At 35.6% G+C, this 23,612-nt stretch overlaps 1 protein-coding gene and 1 long non-coding RNA gene across 8 annotated transcripts in view; one reads left to right on the top strand and one right to left on the bottom strand.

Annotated features, from left to right (window-relative positions):
* Window positions 1-23,612, top strand: part of LOC143265137 (uncharacterized) — a 594,179-nt gene that overhangs the window by 192,073 nt on the left and 378,494 nt on the right. The gene's annotated exons all lie outside the window — the stretch shown is intronic.
* Window positions 11,588-23,612, bottom strand: part of tei (irregular chiasm C-roughest protein teiresias) — a 429,576-nt gene continuing 417,551 nt past the window's right edge. For all 6 annotated transcript variants that reach the window (XM_076535391.1, XM_076535392.1, XM_076535393.1 and 3 more), the window contains 2 exons: window positions 20,916-21,094; window positions 11,588-13,021 (listed from right to left, as the gene is read on the bottom strand). In XM_076535391.1, coding sequence (XP_076391506.1) covers window positions 12,788-13,021; window positions 20,916-21,094 — 413 coding nt within the window. In that variant the 3' untranslated portion in view covers window positions 11,588-12,787. The remainder of the gene's footprint in view (window positions 13,022-20,915; window positions 21,095-23,612) is intronic.

Raw genomic sequence — 23,612 nt, 5'->3', positions numbered from 1 at the left:
GCAGTTGTCATAAATTCGCTGGCAATCGTTCGTACGAAAAGGTTCTTTCCTTATCTTTCGACGGATATGGAGGCTTATCTGGCGGAATTAGAGGGCGAAAGTCGATCCCTCGATCAGATTGGATAGTCTCGATTGATTCTTCTGCGAGGGACGTAATTCGGGCATTCGCTGCTCTGTTATCCTTGAGGTATTTTCTCGGATAGAAACTGTGAGGGAATCCTTTGTTTTCCTTTATTTGAATTCTATTCCTACATAGAGAAATATTTTTAGATCTCTTTTATCTTCTTCATATAATTAACATTAAAACTACCAAACCGGTTAAATGACCGCTCCATAAGTTTCTTATTATAAGCTACACATTTTGTTAAAATACATTCTTTGAAATCAGAATTGATTTTCATCGAGATAAAGAATAAATGTGTGTACTAATTTATGTTTCATCGTTTGTTTATTTATTTTTTAACTTCATTTTTAGTTTCAAGTTAAGTACGCATTATATTCTGATAGGTTTAGTGTTAACCTCATTTTTAATTTCAAATTAAATACACATTTTGTTAAAATACATTCTTTGAAATCAGAATTGATTTTCATCGAGATAAAGAATGAATGTGTGTACTAATTTATGTCTTATCGTTTGTTTATTTATTTTTCAACTTCATTTTTAGTTTCAAGTTAGGTACGTATTGTATGCTGGTAGGTTTAGTGTTAAGCTTGAATTGCGCATAGAATTAGAAACTTATAAATGTGATAGTATAATGCTATAAAAGTAGTATATAATTTTGAAATAATTCAAAAGCATTGCAATCAATTCGACACTTTGAAATTTTGAAATTAAAAAGAATTTTGCGACATAGTAGCAAATTTATTTCACGCCAATTCCAGGGACCACTCGAAACACATAAACGCGGGCATGAAAACGTTTCGGGCTGTAAAATTACATATCCCCAATAAAAAGCGCGATGCTCTTTTCATTATACGCGTGGGAAAATTGTATCCCACACGTGAAATTTGGAAATTCTTCCGCATCCGTTGCGCGATCGATCGAAAATCGTGTTTTCATGCGTTAAATTGCGATTTGGTGACCGCCCTTTCAAACAGCGGCGTTCGATCGCATTCCACCGCAGCGAAACTAATAGTTACGTGGTTTAACCGTCATCATAGGTCGGCCGTCGCATTTATCGCGAATAAATGAAGCGCCGCTCATCGACAAAGGTACCTAGATTTTTTCGCCGTTTCAAGAGGGGTTTACCTCCGTCACGGCCGCAAATCGAATTGAAATTAAACGAACACTGCAGTAGCTAAGTGCATTGAGGATAGAACAGCTACGCACACATCCCTTCTTCACCCTTTTCATCCCCCTTTTTTTTACCCTTTTGCTTTCCTCGCTTATTCCCTTTTTCGCCTCTCTTTCCCTTCGCGCTCCTCTTTTTTCCTTTTCTTTCCTCCTCCCTTCGAATCGTCCTCTGTCGTTCAACCCTTTCACGTGCACACACGCGCACCTTCCATTACGATCGTTTCCACCAATTTTGTCCAGCGACTCGTGTATTTACGAGTAATAGCGGTTGCAAGCTCTGCCAGTCGATATACACGGTGACCTGCAGCTGACACGTTGCCTTTGGATCGAGATTGTTTCATTATGGCGCCGAATCGTTAATGGTTCGTTGATTAGCTTCATCTTTCGTGATTAAATCGGGGGTGAAAAGCTGCTGCGCTATTTTTCACTCTTTTTCGTTCTCATTTTTCTGTACTTTCAGATTTTGTCGACTGTGTTTGTTATTGATTTAGATTTTATAGTAGAATCATTCATCTTGTTTCACTGGTTTCAACCCTTTACACTCCTTAATTTCTGTGACCTAATTCATTTACAAAATACATCAAAAAGGGGGTTCTCAGTAAAATTGTAACAGTGTGGAGTATGTGACAAATACATTTTTCATTTATTACAAATAGTAATTAAATGAAAGTATACAATTCAACCAATCTATTTATCTGAATCATTCATAAGATCCAAGAGAAATGTTATATCGAGCTACTCGACATAGGAGTGCAAAGGGTTGAAGGTAAAATTGACCTGGTTAGAGGGTTAACACCTGTGCAATCAATAGGTGGTTAATACAGTCATTACTATCATGTATAATATCATTCACAAAAGTAACTTCTCTTTATTATAAATTCAGTAAAATTCAAGAAATAACAATTTTTAATTAAAACGAAGTTCCAATAAATTGTTGCCACGAATTGTCACGAATTGTTGTCACGAATCGTTCAATTTGACAATGGATATTAAATAGTTTCGAAGAACAACAAAATATAAAAAAATTTCCCGCCAAATAATTGCAATAGCCACACCCGTTTTACAGCATTGAACGCGTTAAATCGCGATCGAAGAAAACCCTTTGTACGAAAGAAAGTCCTGTCCCTTTATTCCAGCCAACCGGTTAGTCGTTTCGGATGTTTCTTTCCGGCATTGTTACCAGTCGGAAAGGAACGAGCGATTCAGCGAAAGCACACCCCCGGGGAACGTCTCATCGGGGCCGGAGAACAAGTAACCATGCTTGTTTTCGTAACAATATTAGTAACATTTATCTTGAGCCTCCCGGTTCGCAGTTTCGCGGAAAATCAAGTTCATCCACGGCAGACAATTAACAAGAATCTTCCTGGTTCTATCCGGGCTCCGTGAAGGGAGGATTATTGAAGATGGCGCGGGAGGGACGGGAATAACGCCCACGAGGAGACAGTAAATTACTCTTAACTTCTGCGAGGGTAAAAATTACGGAGTTGTAAGGTCAGAAACCGAGGAGGGCTTAAAATGGCCCACACCCATACCGTGCCGGCCTCCCCCGTGAGGAACCATAATTCTTACGCTATCTACGAAGAAACTGTTCCTTGCCTTTTGGCTTGGGAACTCGCGGGAATCGCTCGTCATTTATTTATTTTTTCCACGTCCTCCGGGATTGGCCCGTTGGAAAATTCACCAATAGACCCCGCGGACGACCGTTTCGAAATCAACAAACGGTACTGGCAGCCCCATTCTTTTTACGGGTCTTCGTGACAGAACGAAGTTGGGATAAATGATTCGAATTAGGACGTTTCAACTTGCTTGGCTGCCAGATAAGTGACAGCTCTATAATTACTTACTAAGTAATTTCTTAAATGACTGTTCAACAATTACCTTCAATGGGGATGTTACTCATGTAGTTACATTCATGTAGTTGTATAAATATCAGTCATATAATTGAACTCTGAATTAGCAACATGATTATCTATTGGATAATTATCACTACCATAATTACCCGCTAGAAATTAACACTTCGTTAGAAATCATCACTTGTACAATATAAATACCATCTTTACAATTATTTCTTGTACGTTTTACAATTGCCTGCTATATAAATACCAGCATTTTAAGTACCTGTTCGATAGTTACCGCTCACATAATTACTCGTCAGGTGCTAATCCCATAATTACCTGTTAAATAATTATCTTTCAGCTGTCAAATTATTATCAGTATCATAATTATTCATCACAATCGCTTGTCTAATAATTCTCCACCCTGCTTATGCAACTATAATTACAAGCTTGATAACAGCCCTATAATTACTTATGCAATTACCTGTCAGATAATAACCAGCCCCATAATAACCCGCAATTACTAGTCATATAATTACCAGTCCTATAATTTCTAATCTCATAATTGCTAGTCCTATAATTGCTAATCTCATAATTGCTAGTCCTATAATTCCTACTCCTGTAACCAGTTCTTTTAACAAGGTGTTTAAAGAGTGACAGAAAATGGTGAGAAGATATTTTGTCGACAGTTTTCCTCGGTGTAATTGAAGGAATTATTACGATTCAAGAGGAGGGCGCGAAGTTTTTGGAGAATTCTAGTTTCGAGGGGCGAACGATGCTTCATGGGGGTGTTGCAAGAAAGCGTTTATAAAGTTGCTAATTCAGAGGAGTGCGAGTTTATGACGTTAAGTGAGAAAAATGGAACTGAATGTTTGAGCGAGAGGGAAAGCTTCGAGCACGCAAACGGCGCGATTAAGGGCGAGGATAAGAGCCGTTAATGTGTATACAGAACCAAAGTTATTAAGCGAAAGTGTTCTTTGAAGCGATGCTAAATGTTGCTCTACTTCATTCGGGAGAAGTACACACTTTTCGACTGTTTTCACTTTTTGGAATACTAGACTGTAGCTAATACTTCTTGCATAATATTTTTCCTATTTCTAGGTCCTATATGGACCTAGAATATAGACCTATATGGACCTAGAAATGTAGACCTATATGGACCTAGAAATATACACTTTTCAGTGCATATGTAAATGTAGGACTATGGAGATACAGCTAAATGAAGATCAAGAAATATAAAGATCTAGGGTACCTAATTTACAAATATAATAATAGTAACATTGTAGTAATATCAATTAAAGATAGTACCAGATAGAAAATATTAAAAATATTTTTTTAAGTAATACAAAGACGCAACATGTTTAATGAACATCACACATAAAATATATGTGATACCAATTTCTAGTTCAAATACGATGATCCATGGATCTATCTGATTCCAGACAGCGAAATCACTGTCACACAGCCATAACGTCGATCACATGAAAATTAGTGCGTGACGTGCACGTGCTAACTGGCACATTTCCTGAAGCAATAATTTCCGGAATTACACGTATCGGTGGATATCACACGAATAAATATCCCCAGCTGTGTCCATCAGAGCCGATGTAACCTTACCCGTACTCCCAAATCCAAAAATCTGGTGTCTACGTTTCTAGATAAATTTAGAAAGTCCTCTAAACTTCCCTCGATAAGAAGATTCAGTAACTTAAACTGAGTAACTTAAACACTTTACTGAGTAACTTCTCTTAGTAAAAGGAGTACTTGCAGAGATGTCGAAGATCTGACGAGCAATTCGAGCCATCGCTACGTGTCTAAGAAAATGTCCGTGTACGTGTGTACACGTACTCGAAGCAAGCCAAGGGGTCCCGACATGCATCGAATCCCGGTAGCATTATTTAGCCGGGAAAAGTGCTGCCGACGCCATTAATCCGATTGGACGAACCTTCACCCTTAGGCCTTAGGGATCCATTATGTATTAGGAGGATCGGTTTGCTTGCTGGCCGGCGAGATTAAAGCTGGAACGGGCAAGGAGATGCGCTGACTCAACACCGAAAATCCCGAACATAATTTTGCCCGGCTGAGATTTTAATCCTGTAAGAAAATATCGAATCTCGGCTGATACGTGCTGGTCCCTGCTGATCGGATATCGATGGGAATCCTTGCGTGAAACTTGTGGGGATACGGATGGAAATTGAGGGTATCGAGGTACCGTGATTGATACAACGATTATTTGGTACATTTAGGAAACGTAGGAAGTGAGTAGTAAACTGAAGCTAGTAGGAAAGCTTTAAGCTACATTTTTTTCAGATAGGACTCGAAGGGTAGCTTTGTGAGCTTTGGGAGCTTGGAAGATTGTGAAGGAAGCTAATATTTCATTGTATTAATGTTTCATAATTTTGTTATTTACTATTATTATCACTTTATTATTTTACTATACTGCTGTTTCAGTATATTATTAATCAATTTTGCTATCTGACTCGCACCTGTTCTACGTTCGTCGCATTTTCTATACTTAAGTAGAATTATGTTGATGAGTGCACTTATAATTCAATTCCAATTTTTTAAGCACAATATAGCAATGTAAATTTAATTTTTTCCTAAATCTACGTGTAGATGACTTTACTGTCAAGTGCATTACCATAATGTGAAAATATTTAGCAACAGAATGACTTAATCATGGTGTAGTTAAATCTGACCAACTGATGCCTGTTAGTGACCACCATTATGAACTGGTTATGCGCTACGGATTAGAGGTGCACGGAACACGGATTATGTCGGACCTTATTAATAGTAGCGGCTATCGGCAGATTTTCCAATATGTACAAAGGTATTGTTTGAAGTCCAGACTTTATAATCTATTCTCTAACAAGCTTGTTAGCACTTTGTAGGATACAAAGTTTCATAACGACAAAGGATAACATAAAAATTTTGAACTCGTTGAAGAAATCAACCCTTCAGTATTCATAAAAGAACAATATTTTTGTATTTCCATTAATATTTCCTTAAATTAGGAAAATTCGCAGCGAACGAGAAGCAATTTTCCGCTTATTTCGAGGCAAATATTTTCCACGACGTACGCGAAAGGAACGAATGCTAACTTTCAGGCTTTCTTTCTTCTTTCCCGAGAAACCTTGTTTATGTGCCGGCAAACAAAGTGTACGTTTGCGTAACTGCGAGTTTTCACAGCCACTTCACGTGACTCTATTAGCATGGTTGCAGTCTATTGTATTTCGTCTCGTTAATTTCTTCTTGTTTGTTTGTTTTTTTTTGATTCTCTTGTTTACGCGTTTCCACAAAGCTCGCAAAGTTCGCCGTTAATAATCCAGCGACGTATCGCGAACAATGAAATTTCCTTCATCTGTGTCAGAGCTCTTTTGAAAAAGATCGCGATTTATGTCGCTCACGTGGTCGTTCCGTTATCTGTTCGACCCGTAATGTTTGCCACCTATCTCTGACACGTTTATTTTCTCGTTTCGGTATTTCATTTTCGTCGTTCAACCGTACGATTTATTCGACGATACCTTATCTTCGATTCTGCATACTCCATCAAACGTTTTCAACGACCGTTGACGAATAGATGTGTCGATGAATTGCAGTTATGACTGTAATCGAGGTATTATATTTTCAAATACCTCTTTATTATTTTTTTAAATATTTACTTTTATATTTCTTGTACGGAGAAGGGTGCATATATCCACATATATGTATACACATATGTATATGTATATGCATATGCATGTGCATATGTATATGTATATGTACATGTGTATGTGTATGTATATGTGTATGTATATGTATACGTATATGTATATGTACATGCACATGTACATGTGTATGTGTATGCATATGCATATGTATATGTACATGTGTATGTGTATGTGTATGTGTATGTATATGTATATGTATATGTATATGCATATGCATATGTATATGTACATGTGTATGTGTATGCATATGTATATGTATATGTATATGCACATGCACATGTACATGTGTATGTGTATGCATATGCATATGTATATGTACATGTATATGTGTATGTATATGTATATGTATATGCATATGCATATGTATATGTACATGTGTATGCATATGTATATGTATATGTACATGTGTATGTGTATGTATATATATATGTATTGTATATGTATATGTATGTATATGTATGTACACGTACATGTAAATTTCACAAAAAAATAAATCAAGCGTTAAAGTAAAAATTAATTTTCTGAAATTCTTAATTTTTATGGAGGGTGTTTATAAGAGCGTAAAAAATGAAACTTGTTATTATTGTAAATATCATTTATTGGACTTTTAGGCGTCATGGGGTACAACGATTACAATCACGTTGCTTATTTGTAACACCTAAGCAATTTGACGAAAGGAAAAGGAAAAGAAAAGGAAATCGAAGAAAAAGGAGGGGACGTCCGATTTATCCTGGTTGCGTGAACAGAAACCGGGGAGAAACGGGACACACACCGGGATACACGATTTTATTTGCTCATTCTCGCGGTTCTATCATTAATTAAACACCGACTCCCGTGCGAGAATTAGGCGCGAACGGATGAATGAAGCTACCGCAGTCGGCGCGTGCGCGTTAAAAAATTAGGAACCACTGCGCTTTCTTTTTCATTCGCGAAAAATCCCACGCAACAATGTAGTTTATCTTTTTTCCGAAGGAACTGGAACGATTTCGAAACGAGACGCTACGCTATCGTTTTCTCACCTACCAATCGTGGAGATCAAACGAATAAACACACGGAGGACGATCTTGCGCTCACATCTTCTATTTTTCTCTTTCTCTCATTCTTTCATACTGTTAGATTCGTTTTATAGCGAATCATACGTGGTCTTTCAATTAATATCAAGTTGAATATGATTCAATTCTATTGAAGCTGTTTAAAGTTTATTTTTATAATGATCAGGAGTATTGAACAAAATTAGACTGGCAGTACTGAAACAAAATTGTATTGAAGCTGTTTAAAATTTATTATTATAATAATCAGGAGTATTGAACAAAATTAGACTGACAGTACTGAAACAAAATTGTATTGAGGCTGTTCAAAATTTATTATTATAATAATCTGGAGCATTGAACAAAATTAGATTGGCAGTACTGAAACAAAATTGTATTGAGGCTGTTTAAAATTTATTATTATAATAATCAAGAATATTGAACAAAATTAGACTGACAGTACTGCAACAAAATTGTCAATGATAGATTAACTACAAGGTACATGTAGATAATTCTATCGAGATAGATTGAAAATTATAAGATTAATAATATTATTAAAATTGCACATTTATGAATTATAATACAGAATTTTTTATAGCTATTTCTGCTTTGCAAATTCTCAAATGAATACCAAAATTTTCTATCAAATAATAATTTAATAATTAATTCTCTAATAGGAGAATCTATCAGAGTAGCAGATCATGTATATAAAATATGTTATTTATAACAAAGTTTCATGTAACAACTTAATTCGTGTGATAGAATGATTCTAACTCAAAATTACAATCTGAGTGTTTATCATTTTAAACATGCAACGCAAACACCATATGTTTATATTAATTTTAAATCTGTGGAAAAGTGACTGGTTCATTAATTGAAAGATCACGAGATCACCTACAAACGTATAGTTAAATTTAGAACGTTAGGGGGTTTAGCTGAGTGCGTTTTATTGTTACGATCCTCGTTGAAACGTTCTGAAATCATCAACCCTCACTCTCTCTCTCTTCTGCATTCTCTCACCTCTCTCGACGAAACTGACCACGATCGATACGCGACATCCAGGAAAGGGGGGAAGGCGAACGAGAACTTATGGCTAAATAAAACTTTATAAAAATATATCAACGAATAATAAATATATCTCTAACAGCGTCACCGTATAATTCGTCATACATAGCTGTCGGTGTACGATAGCCTATGCATTTACAATCACTATATACACGCTATTTAAACGCTACTTACCTAAAATAATATACAACAATTTACCTTTAATGCTCCTATTCGTCGAATACCTTTTCCGTCTCTTTTCAACTCGTTTTTCCTTATATCCCTATACGCACGTGGCAGTACGTGGCAGCTTAATAATTACATCGAGCTTATTGGGTTGGCTAACTGGTTATGTCGTTTTTCGTACGTAACCTTTATTAACATGTGCACGTGTTGTCAGAAATTACTTCATTTTCGTATTGGTGATATTTCAAATGTTCTAAATTAAGTGGACAATGTTCCAAGTAACGAAATAAATAACATTTTCTAATAGAATTTTAATATTTATTATGTCAGAAGCTGCCTCCATCACATGATTTGCTCCTTGAAATATTTTTTTTGCCTAATATATTGTTTCGTATCATTTGTATGTTGATTTAAGTAGACAATGTTCCAAGTAAAAAAATAAATAACATTTTAATATTTATTATGTCATGTCAGAAGCTGCCTTCATCGAATGATTTACTCCTTGAAATAATTTGTCCAAAATGTTGTTTCGTATCATTTGTGTGTTGATTTAAGTGGACAATGTTCCAAGTAAAAAATGAATAACATTTTCTAATAGAATTTTAATATTTATTATGTCATGCCACAAGCTGCCTTCATCACATGATTTGCTCTTGAAATATTTTTTTTTGCCTAATAAATTGTATCGTATCATTTGTGTGTTGATTTAAGTAGACAATGTTCCAAGTAAAAAAATAAATAACATTTTAATATTTATTATGTCATGTCAGAAGCTGCCTTCATCGAATGATTTACTCCTTGAAATAATTTGTCCAAAATGTTGTTTCGTATCATTTGTGTGTTGATTTAAGTGGACAATGTTCCAAGTAAAAAATGAATAACATTTTCTAATAAAATTTTAATAATTATTATGTCAAGTCAGAAGCTGTCTTCATCACATGATTTGCTTCTTGAAATATTTTTTTTGTCTAATAAATTGTTTCGTATCATTTGTGTGTTGACTTAAGTAGACAATGTTCCAAGTAAAAAAATAAACAACATTTTAATATTTATTATGTCATGTCAGAAGCTGCCTTCATCAAATGATTTTCTCCTTGAAATAATTTGTCCAAAATATTGTTTCGTATCATCATTTGTGTGTCGATTTAAATGGGACACCCTGTACATGATTGAAAATGAAAGACACAAAGTCTTTTACAAGGTTATTACATTTTAATGACGATAAGAACGTTTAAACTTGAAAAAGACACATATACAGCAAGGTTGAACTACATTTTGAAAAGTGTTAGTTTCTATTTGCGAAATTTCGACTTCGCCCAAAAGAACAACCACCTTCAGGTCAATGAAGTTTGAATGAATTTGAATAATAATTCTCCTCATACATTAACAGAATACTACATCGTGTAATTAGATTCTAAGTCAACTAGTAAATGAATTTTAGTAAAATTTAAAATATCTGGTTAAAAAACGACAGAACGTTTTGACCAACCCAATGAAACGTCGATGTCCCAAGAACTCGAACGAAAAATTGGTCTTCAAGTTCGGTGCCTTCTAATTCGCCTCGAGTTTTATTCATTTCGTATCCTTACAAATAAACTATACAAATATTTACACGTGCCCCGCCATGGCGAGCAACGTAGCATCATGCCTCCCATCTGGAGGAGTTTTTGAATTTTTTTCACAATTATTTGGCCACGGTCATCCTCCGTTTCAAGCTGAAGAAACAATCCGCTACGTCGCAGGCGGACTCGAAGTCGTTGCTTTTGAAGTTTCGAGCGCACATGGAAACAACTCTGTTCGTTCCCATTCAGGAACGTAGACTTTTCGCTCATTTATTCTTGAAAGGAAAAAGGTACATGCACAGTCGTTATCTTCATTCGATCCGTGTATCGCTGTCTGGTATTTAGGGTGGGTATGACCAGGTATCTTGATGAGATAAATATTTAATTATTACTTTGGTAATTTATTGGACTGAGAAGGGTAAATTTGGTCAGTAGCTGTTTCTGAATTGGTAAATTTATGAATCGTTAGGATTTTAAGATTGTCAAGTCTTCAAATACCTAAATACACAAGTTGTCAAATTGTCAAGTGAGACTTTCCAATTCTCCAAATTCCCAACTCTCCAAATTCCCAACTCCCCAAATTCCCAACTCTCCAAATTCCTAACTTCCCAAATTTCCAACTCCCCAAATTCTCAAATTTCCAAATTCCCAAATTTCCAAATTCCCAACTCCTCAAATTCCCAGCTCCCCAAATTCCTAACTCTCCAAATTTCCATCTCCCCAAATTCCCAACTCCCCAAATTCCCAACTCCTCAAATTCCCAGCTCCCCAAATTGCCAACTCTCCAAATTGCCAACTCTCCAAATTCCCAACTCCTCAAATTTCCAACTCTCAAAATTCCCAACTCCCCAAATTCCCAACTCCTCAAATTTCCAGCTCCCCAAATTCCCAACTCTTCAAATTGCCAACTCCCCAAATTCCCAACTCCTCAAATTTCCAACTCTCCAAATTACCAACTCCCAAATTCCCAACTCCTCAAATTCCCAACTCCTCAAATTCCCAGCTCCCCAAATTCCCAACTCTCCAAATTGCCAACTCTCCAAATTGCCAACTCCCCAAATTCCCAACTCCTCAAATTTCCAACTCTCCAAATTCCCAACTCCCCAAATTCCCAACTCCTCAAATTCCCAGCTCCCCAAATTCCCAACTCTCCAAATTGCCAACTCTCCAAATTGCCAACTCCCCAAATTCCCAACTCCTCAAATTTCCAACTCTCCAAATTACCAACTCCCAAATTTCCAACTCCTCAAATTCCCAACTCCTCAAATTCCCAGCTCCCCAAATTCCCAACTCTCCAAATTGCCAACTCTCCAAATTGCCAACTCCCCAAATTCCCAACTCCTCAAATTTCCAACTCTCCAAATTCCCAACTCCCCAAATTGCCAACTCCCCAAATTCCCAACTCCCCAAATTCCCAACTCCCCAAATTCCCAACTCCCCAAATTCCCAACTGCCCAATTTCCCAAATTCCCAAAATTCCAAGTCCCTAAATCCCCAACTCTTCCAATTCAAAAATTCTCAAGTTCCCACATTTCCAAATTTTCAAATTCCCTAGTCCCAGAATCCTAAATCCCCAAATTCCCAAATTTCCAACTCCCCAAATCTTCAAATTTCCAAATCTCCAAATCCTCACAGCTCCAAATTCCCAAATTCTAAAACTCCCAAACTTCGTCTCCAAACCCGCCCATCCCCGAAAATGTCAACCGAAACAACAAGACACAATATATCGATACACCATGCCTAAATACCATCACAATCTCAACAAGATGGCGCCTGGTCATACCCATCACAAAAAGCGTCAAGACAACGTTATCCAAGAAACGAAACAAGAACCGTAATCTTAGCAACGAGGTCCATCGAGTAAGGAACGTCGATGCCGTATCATCGTCGTTGGCTCTCGTCATCGACGATAAAAGGCTTCGTTTTTTCTCGCGTTTCTCCGACAAACATCGTCTCGTTGCATCGAGTGAAGAACACATCAACAACGTTCTCTCTCCGTTCTTTTTTTTCACCTCTATTATCCTTATATCCTCGTTCGTTATATTTATTTACAATCGTCGCAGGAATACTGACGGAACTCTAAAAATCCGGATACGGGGATTTCTTCTCCGGTGAATCGTCGACGAATTCAACGACGATACTCGCGCAGGGTGAGCAGCAACAGACAGAAGGACAGACAGGTGAGATTCGTTGACCGGAAGTGAGCGTGACTGTACTCGGAGGCTCGTGTCACGTTCAAGAGAACGGAAGCGTCCGTTATCCCTTCCGACGAGCGAACCAACAGCAACCATTCGCCGGCGTGCGACCATTGAATCGTGTCGAAGCTCAACACCGTCCTGTAACAGGAGTCCGTGGCTTCGTCCTGAAAAGCAAATACGAAGAGACGTGGCTCGTTAATGAATTCGACACTGCCGGTTTACGAACTACGTTCACGAAAGTAGCCACTCGTGTGTCCGATGTTAATATTGACAACGAGTACATGGACAAGTACGCTCTTTTTACAGACTTCTTTCGGGTGGTTATATTATGCTGTATTATCCCCTTGCCGTACAATTTATTTGCTAGATGCGTCAGTCAAAATTCATAGTTAAAATATTAAAGCAAAGAAAATTAAAATGTTATGAGTATTTTATATTCAGCGATCCTTGACAGTTGCACCTAAATTTCAAGTTGAAGAGTATTAAAAATTTGAGCAAGGTTTTGTCACATTTGAACTGAAAAGGATTTTGACACACTCGTGAGTGTGTCACGAGTGAAACTCGTCAAAGTACGCCAAGGGGTTATTATAACTACTGCATTATTATGATATATTGTTATAACATAATATGTTATATTTATATATTATTATGTTGGTTATATACTAATTATTTTTGCCCCTATGAAAATGAACAATTATTCGATTGAAATATATAAATTATTTTGTATGCGAAGTGTATAGACGCTTTTAGCAAAAACATGGAATATATTCAGATAAATTAACATTGTACAAATCTTACTTTTGAAAATCTCTGTATTCATGCGAAAGATTTGGATAGCTCGATAGTTAGACCATGAAAAAGGATGATGGATCGCGAAAAAGTTTCAGAGAGTTATTAGGGTTACCAAGAGGAAAATTGATGGGTGAGGAAGTTGAGGTTATTTTTTATCACTTGAAATTTCTTAAATGGATCTCTAAGAATTCTTATATTTATTCAACAATTTAACGTATACTTTTGAGAATACGTTCTTTTAAAAAATTGCACGATGAATTTTTATAAAATATTTGTAAGAACTATTTCTTATAAAATATTGAACAAGATATAGATAGAATGTTACAGGGATGAATATTTCCTAAAATGTAGGTACTTCGTAAATTTCTGAAAACTTAAAAATTAGCTTGCAACAAATTGCAGATATTATAATCAAATTTAATAAAATCACATCAATGTTCAGATCAATGCACTGCGGAGAGTTAAATCGTGCAGACACTGCAGCCATATTTGGTTTTACACAATTTCCATATTTTTTAAAAATAATCTATAACGTGTCATAATTAAGAAAATTACTCTTCATCGGATTATTTTGTCAAACATACAAAAATACTAACAAAAATCTAAATAAACCAAATAAATAGTAACTAAAAATAATAAATAATTCAACAGAATAACGAAAAAAATAATGAAATAAATAAACATAGCTACGTAAACGATCGACTAAAGTCTGTAAGGATATAAAGTAGTTATCGGAACCGTAGGTTAAACTAGGGAATTTAATGCTTCACCGACAGTTCAGAAGCTGTTCGACCTCTTTCACGAGGGACGTTTTTATCGCTCATTAACTCGCGACTCGATAGCGTCGATTTCGCGACCGTCTTTCTTATCTGTCGCGATTCTGCTTAGCTTCTTACGATTAAACTTTCGCGCGAAACTTCTGCGGCCAACTGAAAACTTCCTAGATCGCGATGCTTCCTCCACCTTCAATTGCCTTCTGATTTCATCTCTGATTTCCGCCGCTTTTCCTTTTGCAGTTTTACTGCCTTTCCTGTTTTCCTTTTCCCTTTGCATCGATGTCTTCTTCTCTACTCTTACTTTTTACCGGTTCACCAAAGTATTTCAACAGCCGGCATGTTTAAGCGACGTCGACGGAATTTATAGAGGAACTCGATGTTTTGTGCGCCTTTTTGCCCAGATACGAATCATTATTTACGGATGTTTATGAGATTTATTGACAGGAAATTATTTAAGTTTACGATTCGTTCCTCGATTCCAATGATTCTTGTATTTTTTAGAGGAGGTATACTTCACATAAGGGAGGTCTTCAGATAAAATAGATGTTTTCCTTAAATTTAAAAAGTTCCGCCATACTGTGTACAAAAATTTGCGAATGAAAAATCGTATCCACGCAGCAGCGGAAGTTCATCGCGATCGCTTATTAATTTTTCAGAGGAAGTTCGCCGGAATAGTTGTTAACCGGGTGCGGCATTCAAAACAGAATCTGGGTCAAAATAACTTAGCCTCGCCGCAACACGTGCATCAGCTTCGTATCACTCCTCCTCCGTGGCTCGTAAGCCTCGTCGAGGATTTCACGAATTAATTACCAGCTAGTGCGCCAGCAGATAACAAGGGATGTAGAGAACGGCCAGGATAAATCACGTACTAACTGCTATCAGTCGTGCTTTCGACGAATGCCAGGGAAATTTCGGCGCGAGTTGTCAGGAAACTTTCGATGAAATTCCTTTCGCGGATCGACCCTGCGGAACAAGACTAATACGATCCTGTGGCACAGGTGTCTAGCCGTGTTTGCACGCTCGACAATGAGCGAACGCTCGAGGATGTGGCGTGAAGCACAATACCAAGCGTTTCCGGTGACAGGTTTCTGCGCGAGACGTTTGACGAAAGAATACTTTAGGTTGTAATGTGGGAGATATAAATGATATAACAGATGCTTAAGCATTTTGCAATGATTAAAAATTATACTTGTACTTTTTGAATGAAGGATGTGCAGTAAAATGTGTGTCACAGCAGTAGTGATGATTATAGTAGCAGTAGTAATTAAAGATTGGACATGTGGAGTCAGGTCACATGTGGAGTGAATATGTCACATGTGGAGTGGACATCTAAGAAATGTTTTCACTTCGAACTTGCAAAATGTCCGACTACTTAAATTTGTAAATAAGTAAACTCTAAAATGTGCAACTATTTATATTTGCAAATCTCGAATCTGTAAGGTTCCAAGTTTTCAAGTAAAAAATTAGACTTGCACTTTTTGAATGAACGATGTGTAGGAAAGTGTATGTCACAGCAGTAGTGATGATTATAGTAGTAGTAGTAATTATGATTGGACATGTGGAGTCAGGTCACATGTGGAGTGAATATGTCACATGTGGAGTGGACATCTAAGAAATGTTTTCACTTCGAACTTGCAAAATGTCCGACTACTTAAATTTGTAAATAAGCAAATTCTAAAATGTGCAACTATTTACATATTTGCAAGTCTCAAGGTTCCAAGTTTCCAACTTGCAAAGCAAGCGAATTATTCAAATATGCAAACTAATCAAACTTGAAAATTTGTAAATTTCGACTATTTAAATTCAACTTTCGCAATTAAAAACTTTCCAAATTTCAAAATTCTCAATTTTCTCAAACTCTTAACATTGTTTCTTAAAGTACTTCAAATTCTCGTAATAAAATAATTATCTTCATAATAAAACAGTTAGTTTCCCGTAATGAAAAGAAATTCACCCGTGCAGATGCATAAACTCGTTGTGGAAATATTACACCTATTTGAATATTAATTGTACCTTCTAAATATTTAGGGTAATATGGAAGAGATTTATAATGCAGAATGTTGTTTTAATCCCGTCTTAGTTCCATTTTTATAGCAGTACTTCTTTGCGATTAAATTTGCACGGTTATTCTGTGCTAAACTTAAGACAACCTAAGCCCCAGTTTTCTCCAGCTAAATATTTCACGACGCTACTTTATAAATTAGGTAGTGAAATATTTTACCGCACTTTAATAATTAAGATGTCAAGCTCGGCTTGTTGAAAACTATATAAACATGTTAATAAGTGTACTTTAGGTACCTGTTAACAGTTTAGTTTATCAATCTGCTTTTGCATTATTCAGCTATGAAGATCAATTTTTTGGAACTTAAAAAATTCATGTATTCAACAATTTTTCAGCTTCTGAAGTTCTACTCGAACATTGAAGTTCGATTTTTAAATTTTCAAATTCAAAAATTTTTAATTTTGCACGTTTTTTAAATTCTCATAAATTTTCATAAATCTCGAACATCCAGAAAGAACACCTTAACACAGAAATTAACTGTAAGCAGCGTCTAAAATTCAGCGATCTTTCTTTTTATTTATGATGTGAACGTTTCATTTTACTCGTTCGATTTTTACTTGATTTTATAGAGGTTTTATCAAAATTAGGAGGGAACACTTTTTGTGAAAATTTAAATAAATTCGATGTGATTATAAGTGAAAGTGAAAAAAACGAACTGTAGCTATGAATACTCTTTATAAACTCGAGAGCGTTTTCTACTTGTCTGACTACTCGCTTAAACTACTTGTCTTACCATATACGGACTCGTACTACTTGTCTGACCCCGTACAGACTCATACTACTTGTCTGACCACATACTATTTGGTTGACCACGTACAGGTTTATACTACTTGCCTGACCACATACTACTTGTCTGACCATGTACAGGCTCATACTACTTGTCTGACCACACACTACTTGGCTGACTATGTACAGGGTTATACTACTTGCCTGACCACATACTACTTGGCTGACCATGTAAAGGCTCATACTACTTGTCTGACCACACACTACTTGGCTGACCATGTACAGGTTTATACTACTTGCCTGACCACATACTACTTGTCTGACCATGTACAGGCTCATACTACTCATAAATCCAAAATCATAAATCTCCGAAATTTCCTAAATCTCGAGCATCCGGAATGAACACCGTACACAGTAATTAACTGTAAGCAAAGTATAAAAAAGGAAGAGTAGATCTTTTCGAGTCACTCGTCCGACTTAACAGCGTAAAAATCGTGATTAATGTTGAGTGTAGAAAACGAGGTTCTATTGGAAATAGACAAAGCGGACTTCGCGCGTGTTGGGAGCGGAAAAGGGAATAATACAGAGCGAAGCTGTTCACCGGCGAACAGACTTGAAATGCTTAAGGGACGCTCAAACGGTTCCAATGAGATCCGTAATTTCTCCGATAAACGAGTACAGCGAAGCACAAGCAAAAACAAAACGCAAAAAATCCACGCGGAAATTAACAAGGACAATCTCTTTTTCGTTGAACGAATTAAGAACGTTCCGGCACGGCACAAAAGAGATTAAAAGTTAATAAAAACAAACGGAGCGCACAGATGCATTAGCAAATCCCTTTAAAGCTACGTTGGATTCTTTGCTTTCCTACCACGTCTCTCTCTCTCTCTCTCTTCTTCTCTCTTTCCTACGTTTCACCGTTATTCCTGATTCCTCGGAAAAACGGTTAATCCGTCTTTTGTGCGGATATCCAGTCTCCGGACTCTGTCTGTCGCAACAGAAATAAAAAAGGAGATAACAGAACGGGCGAAAAAAAGAGGAGGTAAACTGGAGGACGATGCGAGCTCGAAAATGAAATAAGCGCGAATACCGCGTATGAATCCTGGTATCGTGTTTCATTTCTCGTTCCTGTCTCGTATTTCCATGCAACAAGCGTTCCTCGTGTTTCAGCGACTTTCGGATCCACTTTTTTACGGCGTCCACAAGAAATCGAGTTTCGGCCGACGGTTCTGATAAAAGTCGCGAGAGACGACGACTTGTTGAATTGTTCGATGTCAGGAATATGGTGATTAACGCTGGATTTATGGAACCCGTCGGAATGACGGATCTCGGATTTCTCCTTTCAACCCCTCGCCTTGTGATTTATTTGTCAGCTGCGCTGCTCGGAACTAATTATGCGAGGATCGCTGGATTTCACACGGAAAAGTACAACTTAAATTATCAAGATGAATCTCAATTTTTTGGAGGAAAAAAAACCACACGTGGTCGCGTGGTGTTAGGATTATATAATATTGATAATACTGATAACATTGATAATATTGATGATACTGATATTATTGATGATATTGATAATATTGATAATATTTATATAATTGATAATATTGATGATACTGATAACATTGATATTATTGATGCTATTGATATTACTGATGATATTGATAACATTGATAATATTGATAACCTCGATATTATTGGTGATATTGATAATATTGATGATCTTAATATTATTGATGATATTGATAATATTGATGATATTGATGATATTGATATTATTGATGATATTGATATTATTGATGATATTGGTGATATTGATGATATTGATAATATTGATAACTTTGATATTATTGATATTATTGATAATTTTGATAATTTTGATCATTTTGATCATTTTGATAATATTGATAATATTGACAATATTGATAACATTGATAATATTGATGATATTGATATTATTGATGATATTGATAACATTGATAATATTGATAACCTCGATATTATTGGTGATATTGATAATATTGATGATCTTAATATTATTGATGATATTGATAATATTGATGATATTGATGATATTGATATTATTGATGATATTGATATTATTGATGATATTGGTGATATTGATGATATTGATAATATTGATAACTTTGATATTATTGATATTATTGATAATTTTGATAATTTTGATCATTTTGATCATTTTGATAATATTGATAATATTGACAATATTGATAACATTGATAATATTGATGATATTGATATTATTGATGATATTGATAACCTTGATATTTTGGATAATATTGATATTATTGATAATATTGATAATATTGATATATTGATATTATTGATGATATTGATAACATTGATAATATTGATAACCTTGATATTATTAATGATATTGATAATATTGATGATATTGATGTTAGTAATGATATTGGTGATATTGATAATATTGATAGTATTAACTATATTCCATATCGTGTCGTGACACATCAACTGACACTTTAACATCAATTTATAATTGCATTGTCAAAGGCAACTCACGTAACAAATATAAACCTCATCGCTCTAGCAATTACTAAAATATTAAAACAAAGGAAGTTTGAATGTCATGTCATTTTGTATTATGCATCGTGGAAATTATAATTGGTTTAAACTGCAAATTGAATGGAACCAAAATTGAAGAAGTCAGAGACACATATGACGTCACATGTGAAAGACCACATAAGAGGTTAAAATTTCAGAAGCTTTGTCAAGAAGCTTTCGAAGTTTACTTTCAATTTAAGCGGTTATTGAATTGTTCACCTGTTCGACGGTGTGAGAAGGTACATAATTGTGTTTGAAAATGATTCCTTGGTGATTTTGATTTGGGTGAATATGGATGGGTTAAACCGCTGAGGAGCTTCGGGGCAATTGCGCGTTTAGTGTGTTTCATAATCGCGTATGGAAATATTGAACAGAATTTAATTTTTGAAATTTAGAAATTTAGGAAAGTTGAAGCCATTAAAGGTTCCTTTTAATATTCTCCTGATACGTCTGAGAAAATATCGATAAAATAAACGTCATTGATAGAAGAGAGTCGTGCGAGGAATATTTCTCAGATGTACCCGTTCAATTTGTAAAATAACTTCCCTATTCGCTTTACAATGCATACATGAATTTCTGAAACACGGTTGAATTCAGAAACGATACATTTGAAACAGCAATAACTGCACAAAGTTGTAAGCGAGTCGAGCTGTATTCGGAAACACTCGTCTGAACCATAAACATAAGAAGCCCGTTAACGACAAGCTGGAAAACAAGATTCTACCATAACGGATGGGTAACTGTATTTTCTATGGCAAAATTGAAAACTGTCTTATTTGAATATTCCAAATTTTTGTGTTCTAACTTTTCTGGGTTGCTACATTTTCACATCTCTTTTATTTTACTTGTAAGCTTCTAAATTTGTATACATTGTTGTTAAATTTTTTAGGTCACTAAATGTTTACTTCACTTAATTCATAAATTAGAAAATTGAAGTATGTAAAAATTTGAAAATTTTCAATAAGATTCTTATTAATATTATCTTTTCACCCTCTCAGTCAATTTTGTCAAACTCATTTTCAAACTTATTAATTTCAACTCATTAACTGACGTGTAACTTTGAAAAGTTCCAAAAAATAACAAGTATTATTTTTCGAATGTATAATAAAATAGAAAGAGTACCTCGATAGCAATCGCTTGAACCCCGTCTCGGGCTGGCGCACCAGGTACGTAAACGTTTTCTTCCGACATCCAGAACACCTTGGTGTACCTCGGTTTAGCGCAAAACTTGACGATGATATTCAAAGGTTCACCCTCCTTTGCAGTCACTGTTTGACTAGGCGGATAAACCATGGGTCGACCTGGAACAAAAATTTGCAAACAGCCCGTTTAACCCTTGTGTGCATGTAGCCTTCTTTATTGGTCATAAATCCGACCCTCTTCGGTACCTATAGAACCCGTGTCTCTCTCTCTATCCAGCTTGCACAGAGCTTTGTCTCTTGTTAACTATGAAAATATCTTGGCGTGTAGCTAAACGATGTAATCTTCCGTAATTCCTGTTAAATTATGTTGTCATTGTCGCCGAGTACGACGAGCTTCCGCTTTAAGCGGGACTTCATTAAAATGAAAGCGTGATCTATCGACGCGAAACAGCGAAACTTTCCGTACGTATAAAGGAAGATGCAACGGGGAATTTGTAAACAGCGGAGGATCTGTCGAAAATTTTACGACGCCATTTGTTCTCCTTCTTTCCGGATGATTGAACCTCGTCCGCTTACGGTGAAACTCTGCATTTACTTTTTAACCAAGTTCTTAACTTTGTTTATCTTTTTTGGGGAGAATTTATGAAAATTTTACTTTATTTTGCGTGTAGAATTCGTGTGTTAAATAAGTTTAATGTAATTGTGATAGAAAGTTGAAAAAGCGAACTGTAACTATGAGTACACTTAATAAACTCGAGAGCGTTTTCTACTTGTCTGACCACGGAGGGAGTTATACTACTTGTCTGGCTACGCACAGGCTCATACTACTTGTCTGACCACATATGGAATCGTATTATAATATTCGTTTCACTATATACTACTTGTCTGACCACGTAAGGAGTTATACTACTTGTCTGACCACTACAGGCTCATACTACTTGTCTGACCACATACGGAATCGTATTACAATATTCGTTTGACCACATACTAGTTGTCTGACAACATATGGCTTATTCTACTTGTCTGACCACTACAGGCTCATACTACTTGTCTGACCACATATGGAATCGTGTTACAATATTCGTTTGACCATATACTACTTGTCTGACAACATATGACTTATACTACTTGTCTGACCACTACAGGCTCATACTACTTGTCTAACCACATATGAAATCTTATTACAATATTCGTTTCACCACATACTACTTGTCTGACAACACATGACTTATACTACTTGTCTGATCACGTACAGGCTCATGCTACTTGTCTGACCGCATACGGACTCATACTACTTGCCAGTAAAAATCAGACGAAATTAAATATTTTTATACGAGAATTATTATTGTTTCTTCATTTATCATCATTCTTTTATTGTACCAATGTATCAAATTGAAAATAATTTGTTCTGTAAAGCGACATTGCATAACTTTTTAATAGAAATTCACCGAGTTACACGGCACTGTAATTTATTACATTACACGATATTGCATAACTTTACAATAAAAAGTGATTTATCGATACAAGACTGCGTAATTATACAGTAAAATATAATTTGTCGATATAACATTGCGTAAATGTGCAATAAAAAGTAATTTATGGAGTAATATAGTACTGTATAATAATTTATTCAGTAACAGTGTAATAAAAATAAATGTTGAAAGTATAAGTTTATTAGAAGAAACGATAAACCGTATCATACAGCAAATTCAACGCTATAATTTGTATATAAATCTTGTATCCGTGTATATCAAGTCCTAATTACTGACGATTGATATTCTGCATCAGTGGATTATTACGGAGAGCATTGAAACGCTTTATGCGAAACAGAAATAGCGGATATCGCATAATCGAATTGAATTTTCATTGGTCAATTTATTCCGCGTACCAAACATGTCATAATGGCTGTTACAAATAATGAAAAGGTTGATATGTTTATTGCGTTAATGGGAAGCAATAATCAGTGGCCGTTGTAGTAATTTATCAGCAGGTGTATCGATCGAAATATGGTGTCGTAAACGACCAAGCTGATTCTGAATCATGTGTTTATTTTTCGTCGATTCCTGGCCGAGTAATATTGCACGTTCAAAGTTAAACGCACTTTTAATCGTGTTAATCAAGTTGAATAGCTGCTTCAAATTATCAAAGAAACTGTGTTACACATATTTTAAAGGTGGAATGTTATGTGCTTTGTAAGTCATGTGTTGGTAATTATTAGGGTAATATAATTTATTATGGTACATTATTGTGAAATTTAATTATAGTATAATTTAATTTGGATGGGATGTTAAAAGGGAGCTCAATTTTTAATTTATGTTCATTGGAAATATCTTATTTTGTTGATGAATTTATTGCTTTGAGTTAATTATTTTCAAATTACCAAGGCATGAGGTTCCAAAATTCTCAAATTTTCAAACTTTCAAATTTCTAAACTCTCAAGTTTCCAATCTCTCAAATTTCCAATCTCTCAAGTTTCCAATCTCTCAAATTTCCAATCTCTCAAGTTTCCAATCTCTCAAATTTCCAAGCTCTCAAATTTCCAAATTCTCAAATTTCCAATCTCTCAAGTTTCCAATCTCTCAAGTTTCCAATCTCTCAAGTTTCCAATCTCTCAAATTTCCAAATTCTCAAGTTTCCAATCTCTCAAGTTTCCAATCTCTCAAGTTTCCAATCTCTC

The sequence above is a fragment of the Megachile rotundata genome, chromosome 9, assembly GCF_050947335.1.
Source record: "Megachile rotundata isolate GNS110a chromosome 9, iyMegRotu1, whole genome shotgun sequence".
Classification (NCBI taxonomy): domain Eukaryota; kingdom Metazoa; phylum Arthropoda; class Insecta; order Hymenoptera; family Megachilidae; genus Megachile; species Megachile rotundata.
Note: the sequence above shows the minus strand (reverse complement) of the source record. Positions and strands in the feature narration are given on the sequence as shown.